General features: G+C 38.1%; 2 protein-coding genes across 2 annotated transcripts; one reads left to right on the top strand and one right to left on the bottom strand.

Moving 5' to 3' along the window:
* Window positions 1-2,548: 2,548 nt before the first annotated feature.
* LOC120008732 (putative nuclease HARBI1) lies at window positions 2,549-3,847 on the top strand. The gene has a single exon (XM_038859111.1). It carries the CDS (start codon window positions 2,549-2,551, stop codon window positions 3,845-3,847), a length of 1,299 nt encoding a protein of 432 aa, XP_038715039.1.
* A 669-nt stretch (window positions 3,848-4,516) lies between these two features.
* Window positions 4,517-7,573, bottom strand: LOC120009679 (glutathione S-transferase T3-like). Its single transcript, XM_038860354.1, has 5 exons — window positions 7,543-7,573; window positions 5,668-6,245; window positions 4,850-5,555; window positions 4,645-4,761; window positions 4,517-4,611 (listed from the first exon to the last, which is right to left on the bottom strand). The coding sequence occupies exons 2-5, from the start codon at window positions 6,241-6,243 to the stop codon at window positions 4,532-4,534; spliced, it is 1,479 nt and encodes a 492-aa protein (XP_038716282.1). The 5' UTR covers window positions 6,244-6,245; window positions 7,543-7,573; the 3' UTR covers window positions 4,517-4,531.
* Between the last annotated feature and the right edge of the window lie 1,096 nt (window positions 7,574-8,669).

Genomic DNA, 8,669 nt, shown 5'->3' with positions numbered 1-8,669 from the left:
GCTTTTCACGTTTTTGTGCAAGCTGAGACGTAACTTGGTCTATTCGCATCTTTACCTTACGAAACATGGCACGAAGGCTCAACTAGCAAGTTAGACTTTTAAGAGCACTTAATAGAGTACAACGGTCCACATTGATGCTTTGGAATTGCTCAACTCTCTCCGTAGAGGAGCTTTTCACGTTTTTGTGCAAGTTGAGACGTAACTTGGTCTATTCGCTTCTTTACCTTACGAAACGTGGCACGAAGGCTCAACTAGCGAGTTAGACTTTTAAGAGCACTAAATAGAGTACAACGGTCCACATTGATGCTTTGGAAGTGCTCAACTCTCTCATAGAGGAGCTTTTCACGTTTTTGTGCAATTCGAGACATAACTTGGTCTATTCGCGTCTTTACCTTACGAAACGTGGCGCGAAGGCTCAACTAGCAAGTTAGACTTTTAAGAGCACTAAATAGAGTACAACGGTCCACATTGATGCTTTTGGAAGTGCTCAACTCTCTCCATAGAGGAGCTTTTCACGTTTTTGTGCAATTGGAGACATAACTTGGTCTATTCGCGTCTTTACCTTACGAAACTTGGCATGAAGGCTCAACTAGCAAGATAGACTTTTAAGAGCACTAAATAGAGTACAACGGTCCATATTCATGCTTTGGAATTGCTCAACTCTCTCCATAGTGGAGCATTTCACGTTTTTGTGCAATTTGAAACATAACTTGGTCTATTCGCATCTTTACCTTACGAAACGTGGCACGATGGCTCAACAAGCAAGTTAGACTATTCAGAGCACTAAATAGAGTACAACGGTCCACATTGATGCTTTGGAAGTGCTCAACTCTCTCCATAGAGGATCTTTTCACGTTTTTGTGCAATTCGAGACATAACTTGGTCTATTCGCGTCTTTACCTTACGAAACGTGGCACGAAGGCTCAACTAGCAAGTTAGACTTTTAACAGCACTAAATAGAGAACAACGGTCCACATTGATGCTTTGGAAGTGCTCAACTCTCTCCATAGAGGAGCATTTCACTTTTTGTGGAATTTGAGACATAACTTGCTCTATTCGCCTCTTTACGTTACGAAACATGACACAAAGGCTCAACTAGCAAGTTAGACTTTTAAGAGCACTAAATAGAGTACAACGGTCCACATTGATGCTTTGGAAGTGCTCAACTCTCTCCATAGAGGAGCTTTTCACGTTGTTGTGCAATTGGAGACATAACTTGGTCTATTCGCGTCTTTACCTTACGAAACGTGGCACGAAGGCTCAACTAGCAAGTTAGACTTTTAAGAGCACTAAATAGAGTACAACGGTCCATATTCATGCTTTGGAATTGCTCAACTCTCTCCATAGTGGAGCATTTCACGTTTTTGTGCAATTTGAAACATAACTTGGTCTATTCGCATCTTTACCTTACGAAACGTGGCACGAAGGCTCAACAAGCAAGTTAGACTTTTAAGAGCACAAAATAGAGTACAACGGTCCACATTGATGCTTTGGAAGTGCTCAACTCTCTCCATAGAGGAGCTTTTCACGTTTTTGTGCAAGCTGAGACGTAACTTGGTCTATTCGCATCTTTACCTTACGAAACATGGCACGAAGGCTCAACTAGCAAGTTAGACTTTTAAGACACTCAATAGAGTACAATGGTCCACATTGATGCTTTGGAATTGCTCAACTCTCTCCGTAGAGGAGCTTTTCACGTTTTTGTGCAAGTTGAGACGTAACTTGGTCTATTCGCATCTTTACCTTACGAAACGTGGCACGAAGGCTCAACTAGCGAGTTAGACTTTTAAGAGCACTAAATAGAGTACAACGGTCCACATTGATGCTTTGGAAGTGCTCAACTCTCTCATAGAGGAGCTTTTCACGTTTTTGTGCAATTCGAGACATAACTTGGTCTATTCGCGTCTTTACCTTACGAAACGTGGCGCGAAGGCTCAACTAGCAAGTTAGACTTTTAGAGCATCCACAATGGATGTCCTTGATACACACTTGATATTGTCTCAAAATTTGTGCACTCAATGTCTTTTGGAGTGTGTAGTTCATAGACTCTCACAATGGTACAAGCTTTACCATTTCTTGAGAACAACCAACATTCACTTTCCCTCAATAGCTCCTATAATAAAAATAAAAAAACCATTGAGCACAAACTACCAACCTCCACTTTCCCTTTATATTTCCTATAATAATAATGAAATTATGTTATATTAATTCATAAATTCTTATATGAATAAAATACTTCAAATTATTAAATAAATAATTTAATGTTTCATTTACAACGAATTTATTAGCATGTGTGAAATTAAATTTCAATACATCAAATTCTCATTCAATTGGAAATTTCTCATTCAATAGCCAATTTCTCATTCAACTTCTCATTCAACTATATATCATTTATGAATTAATGTACTTATATTAGTGCAATTCAATGAATGGAGGCCTTTGTTTTCAATGCTACCCCCACTATTTCAACAACAACAATAAACCAAAGCAACGACATTCTGATTCATCTTGTATCCTCATTCTTCACTCTCTAGCTTTTGCTACATCAATGGCAGGTCCTTCTAATTGGCAATTTCAACAACAAATTATGGAACAATTTTTGGCTCTACAACAACAAGAGATTGATGACATTAACATGATAGAGCAAGGTATTGCAGATTTAGAGGAGAACGAGCCATCTAGAGTTTCTAGACGCACATTCATAAATCGTGATCGTGTCAAAGCGCACAACGAGCTTGTCAAGAAGTACTTTGCTGTGGACTGCATTTACCCACAACGCATGTTTCGACGCCGCTTCCGAATGCGAAGGGAGTTGTTCCATCGTATTCGAGCCGACATAGAAGTGGTTGAACCTTATTTTCAGTTGAAATATGATTGCACTGGTAGGGCAGGTTTTACATCCATCCAAAAAATTACAGCAGCCTTGCGCATTCTTGCTTACGGAAATCCCATTGACCGTGAGGATGAAGCTCTTAGCATTGCGGAGACAACGGCAACCGAGACTGTTCGTATCTTTTGTCGGACAATCATTGACATGTACTCTGAGCAATATCTAAGATCTCCCAATGAACGAGACCTGATTCGATTGATAGATGAGAATAAATCTCGTGGGTTTCCAGGGATGATCGGGTCTTTAGATTGTATGCACTGGGAATGGAAAAATTGTCCTACTGCTTGGCATGGCCAGTACGTTGGTCACTATGGGAGGCCCACAATGGTGCTAGAGGCTGTTGCATCTCAAGATCTTTGGATATGGCATTCTTTCTTCGGTATGCCTGGATCGTACAATGATATATCCGTTCTTGACCACTCGCCGCTTTTCGACAGGTTCATTCAATGTCAAACACCAAACATTCCGTACGAAGTAAATGGAAGGATGTATCACATTCCCTACTACTTAACTGATTGCATATACCCTCACTATGCCACATTGGTCCAAACACTCAAGCACCCGAAAAATGAGATGGAGAAACATTTTGCAAAAAAACAGGAAGCGGCAAGAAAGGATGTCGAAAGAGCTTTCGGTGTGTTGCAATCAAAATGGGCAATAACTCAGGGTCCGGTTCGATTTTGGGATGAAGAAACTGTCACAAATATTATGAACTGTTGCATTATTCTTCATAATATGATCATCAAAGATGAGCGGCATTTGAATATCGAACCATGGCAGCCTGTTCTCGGTGAAGTAATGCCATCCGACCTACTTGAGCATGATGAAGGGCTGCTGGGATGTTTCATATCTTCACGCATGCAGCAAGTTCGTGATAGGTCCGTCAATGGTAGGCTTCGAAATGACCTTATGATCCATCTTTGGAATAATTTTGGTGGAGAGACTGCCCATATGTAATTATTGTTGGAACAAACGTGCATGCATATAATTAATTAACAGTAGCAATAACAATAACAAACTGCATGCATAAACAATATCTTTCATAAAACAGTATCTTTCATAAAGCAGTATGTTCATAAAACAGTATCATTCATAAAACAGTATCTTTTATAAAACAGTATCTTTTATAAAACAGTATCATTCATAAACCAGTATCTTTCATAAAACAGTATATTCATAAAACAATATCATTCATAAAACAGTATCTTTCATAAAACAGTATCATTCATAAAACAGTATCTTTCATAAAACAGTATATTCATAAAACAATATCATTCATAAAACAGTATCTTTCATAAAACAGTATCATTCATAAAACAGTATCTTTCATAAAACAGTATATTCATAAAACAATATCATTCATAAAACAGTATCTTTTATAAAACGGGATCATTCATAAAACAGTATCTTTTATAAAACAATATCATTTATAAAACAGTATCTTTGATAAAACAGTATCATTCATAAAACAGTATCATTCATAAAACAATATCATTCATAAATAGTATCATTCAAGGTAATGCAGTAAACTCATAAATAGTATTATTCAAGGTAATGCAGTAAACTAATAATTCAACAAACTCATAATCCTCCACACTCATAATCCAACAATCTTAAGAAAGACAATGCAAGTACACATTATTATACATTCCCAGAATTATCAAATGCAAGTTCATACTTCACAGTATTAAGTATTCCATTCAAATAAATCCATTCGACATTGTGGCTCGACAAATTGTTCTAAAGTTCATCATCTGGTGGATCTGATGCATTGAATCGGTTGTAAAGATTTACTGGATCCAAATTCGTCCCTTCCATTCCTTCACGCAATCTTGTAGCACTTTTCGGCGAGTACTCTAATGCTCGAATCCCTGTAATTCAGACATGGAATGACATATATCTCTATAGCAATTGGACATACAAATTAAATATAATGAACAAACTTAAAATAGCACTTACTTTTGAACTCTTTGTCTAAATCGTCAAGATCTTTCACCCTTGCCAGCTGCCTAGATATTATTTCATCTCTGTTCAGATCTGAATCTATGGACAACAACCCCTTCTCAGCATCCGCAAACTGCGTGGTGATCTTGAGAGCTTTCTCTAGAGCATCCAACTTAGCCATCTTTGTCGCATGGAATGCTTGCTCCTCACTAATTTGCTTAAGTGAATCTAATCTACTCTCTGATGATTCTCTCCAAGCATTCACAGTGGCTGAGAGCTTTTCACTTGCAGCGGATGACGCTTGAGATCCAGTTCCTATGCTGCGACGACGTTTCTCCTTTGCTGCTTTTCGCCCTAATGGTCTAGTGATGGCTGGCTCACGACTGATGTGCACCATATCATTGTTTCCGACCATGTGAACAGGTGATTCAGATGTTGGTGTGGGATCACGGGTAGGATCAATGGTAGGGCTGTAAGAATTGGGATAATCATCGAGCCCCAGTGAGGATGATGCAGAGACATTATGAACTGGCAATCCATGAGAACTGTTCGAAAACCTTGATCGATTATTGCCACCTTTGCCGCCCCGGCCAACATCCCTTGCCTCTTTCTCATCGGTAGAAATATGCCATTTTGAGCATGTGCGAAGTATCTCCCAACAATGTATGAGTTTGAAATCTCTTCCATGGTCTTTTTTGAAGACCATTAAGGCAGCTCCCCACTGCAAAAATAGAAATAAAAAAGTATCAAGTATGTACTAAACCAAAAATACTATAATGATCATACAGGGAATAAATTAGTAGTAAAATTAAAAAAAAAAACCACAATTTTACCTCGTCATTTGGATTAGTCCCACTTGCCCTAACTCTTTGAACCCTCTTCACGATGGCCCTCCACTTTGAAACATCTGCTTGAATGATAGCCCATCTATTCTCGCACGCTCTTTGAACACGTTCTGTCCCTGGCGTCCGCAATTTGAATTCAGTCCATATGCTAAACCAGAACGCATCATGAGCTTGTCCATTTCCAATAATCGGGTCTTCTGAAATTCTGACCCATGCTTGACAGAGTGCGACATCCTCATTCACCTTCCAATTAGGAGATTTTCGATTGGACCCCTGTGTTGATCGGGATCCGGTTTGTGAGGAGGGCATTCGAGAATCAGAAGGTCCTTGAAACTGTACCGTTGCATTTGCTTGCATTAGGTTGACCGATGGATGTTGTTGAGCACTAAATTGCTGCTGAAAGAATGATGCAAAGGCAGCTGCTTGTGCGGCATTCATTTGTGACGGGCAGAATGTCAAATCAGTGGGCCATTGTATTGGATTGACCCTTGGTTGCTGACTGACATCATCAACATCATTGCTCATCGATGCATGATGGTGGTGTGAGGGAGAATTGGGATCCATTCCTTGAGTTTGTGTAAGATGGACATGAAAAAGTATACATGAACAAGTAAGAAAATGAATCACAATCTCAACTACTGCTTCAACAATTTAAACAGATGTAACCAGGTGCAATGACAAGTAAAAAACTGAGTAAAAGTAATCTCAATAGCAGCACCAAAATTGGTGTTGCTAATGAGATTTTTTCTTTGTAATGTGCAATAAATTAAACTGTCAGTAAATCCATGGACCTAAATTTTTCTCCTGAGTTCTATGAACAAAATATATAAACTCAAATAAAGAATGCAGATCATGCAACCCAATCTATACCACACAAAACACTTGATACCCCACACGTGCATTGCTTGTCCCCTTCCTGCAATCAATAGTTCTCTACCAAACAGAGAAAATGTAAAAACTAGACCAAAATTAGTCATTGCAGTTGCAGAGTATATAAAATCATTAAACCCACCCACCTAGCAATCTACCATTGGTTGGTGATAATTCATAAGTTGGATCAACCACTTTGAATGACACTTCAGTTCCCAAAACCAGAAAACCCCATTAGCAAACAAAAGAATAAAAGTATTATTGATTCTTGAAATATATTTACATGGAGTTCACAGTTAAAAAACTACCAATTTGTTCATAATTTCAATGGTGGGCAAAGAAGAAAGTTCTTGAATGTACAAAGTCAAAGGAATACTTACTAAAATTGAATTTACAAACATGTATACGATGACAATGAAGTACCATATTGCATTAAAGAGGAAATATGTCCAACTTTTAACGAAAATGACAGGACAAGTATCTGAATAAATAGCTTCAACTATGGACTTTTGAACATGCTGATATATATATATATATATATATATATATATATATATATATATATATATATATATCACACTAAACTTAAGGTTACTGTCTTTCTAGGTTAGGAACTTTAGGATAGCTCCATTAGCAACTGCCCAAAAGAAACTGAGTTGTTAAGACTTCGTTAGTGGTATCTAACCATCCAAATTACAAGCACAAAAGCTTTGGACAATGATATTATAACATGAAGATTCAGGAATTCCTTAGTACATGGAGATACTGTAATTTCGTCACTTATATAAATAAAAAAAAATCAGCACAAAACACAAAACAAAAATAAGCTCAAAACAACAAATCTAAACATGTCAGACAAGAATCGAAACACTCAACTATAACCAAAATACAAAACACTCTCAAATCCAACTAAACTAAAGAATCCCTAGGGAAAGATAGGTCTCAGATCCAACTAATTTGGTACATAACAAGAATTTAAATGAAAAATCTTACCGATTGATGAAGAAGATGCTAGAATCGAAACACTCCCAATCTTCTCTGTATTTTGCCAAGAAGAACAACAGTATATTAATATGGGTCTCAGATACAGATTTGGGTAAAAAAAAGAGAATGAAATCGAAGCTACTCACTTGATGAAGAAGGCAAGAAGAATTGAATTCGTGACACTGGTCTCGTTGTTCGTTTGCAAAAGAGCGTGATACGAAGACGATGCTCTGTATTGATCTAGGGTATTTAACAACCAAGGACAGGTGGCCCATTCTGATTGGCTTTTGGAAAAATTACTTCACACTTGAACTCTCAAGTTTTTCTAAAATTTCCATTGTACACCATTATTTATCAAGTATGTAAAAAGATCCCATTGTGAGGGTATAGTGCTGAACTTTTCCAAAAAGTGGGGTATCAAGTGTGAGATATAGCTCCCACTGTGGGTGCTCTTAAGAGCACTAAATAGAGTACAACGGTCCACATTGATGCTTTTGGAAGTGCTCAACTCTCTCCATAGAGGAGCTTTTCATGTTTTTGTGCAATTGGAGACATAACTTGGTCTATTCGCGTCTTTACCTTACGAAACGTGGCATGAAGGCTCAACTAGCAAGATAGACTTTTAGGAGCACTAAATAGAGTACAACGGTCCATATTCATGCTTTGGAATTGCTCAACTCTCTCCATAGTGGAGCATTTCACGTTTTTGTGCAATTTGAAATATAACTTGGTCTATTCGCATCTTTACCTTACGAAACGTGGCACGATGGCTCAACAAGCAAGTTAGACTTTTCAGAGCACTAAATAGAGTACAACGGTCCACATTGATGCTTTGGAAGTGCTCAACTCTCTCCATAGAGGATCTTTTCACGTTTTTGTGGAATTTGAGACATAACTTGCTCTATTCGCCTCTTTACGTTACGAAACATGACACAAAGGCTCAACTAGCAAGTTAGACTTTTAAGAGCACTAAATAGAGTACAACGGTCCACATTGATGCTTTGGAAGTGCTCAACTCTCTCCATAGAGGAGCTTTTCACGTTGTTGTGCAATTGGAGACATAACTTGGTCTATTCGCGTCTTTACCTTACGAAACGTGGCATGAAGGCTCAACTAGCAAGTTAGACTTTTAAGAG

The sequence above is a fragment of the Tripterygium wilfordii genome, chromosome 11 (genome assembly GCF_013401445.1).
Source record: "Tripterygium wilfordii isolate XIE 37 chromosome 11, ASM1340144v1, whole genome shotgun sequence".
In the NCBI taxonomy this organism is placed as follows: Eukaryota; Viridiplantae; Streptophyta; class Magnoliopsida; order Celastrales; family Celastraceae; genus Tripterygium; species Tripterygium wilfordii.
The sequence above is the reverse complement of the archived record's forward strand: the minus strand, read 5'-3'. Positions and strand labels throughout refer to the sequence as shown.

Coding starts and splice junctions, on each gene's coding strand:
- LOC120008732 (XM_038859111.1), top strand. CDS start 2,549: ATGGCAGGTCCTTCTAATTGGCAATTTCAACAACAAATTATGGAACAA.
- LOC120009679 (XM_038860354.1), bottom strand. CDS start 6,243: ATGGATCCCAATTCTCCCTCACACCACCATCATGCATCGATGAGCAAT. Junction 5,556..5,667: donor GGACTAATCCAAATGACGAG/GTAAAATTGTGG, acceptor CTATTTTTGCAG/TGGGGAGCTGCCTTAATGGT. Junction 4,762..4,849: donor TTTAGACAAAGAGTTCAAAA/GTAAGTGCTATT, acceptor TCTGAATTACAG/GGATTCGAGCATTAGAGTAC.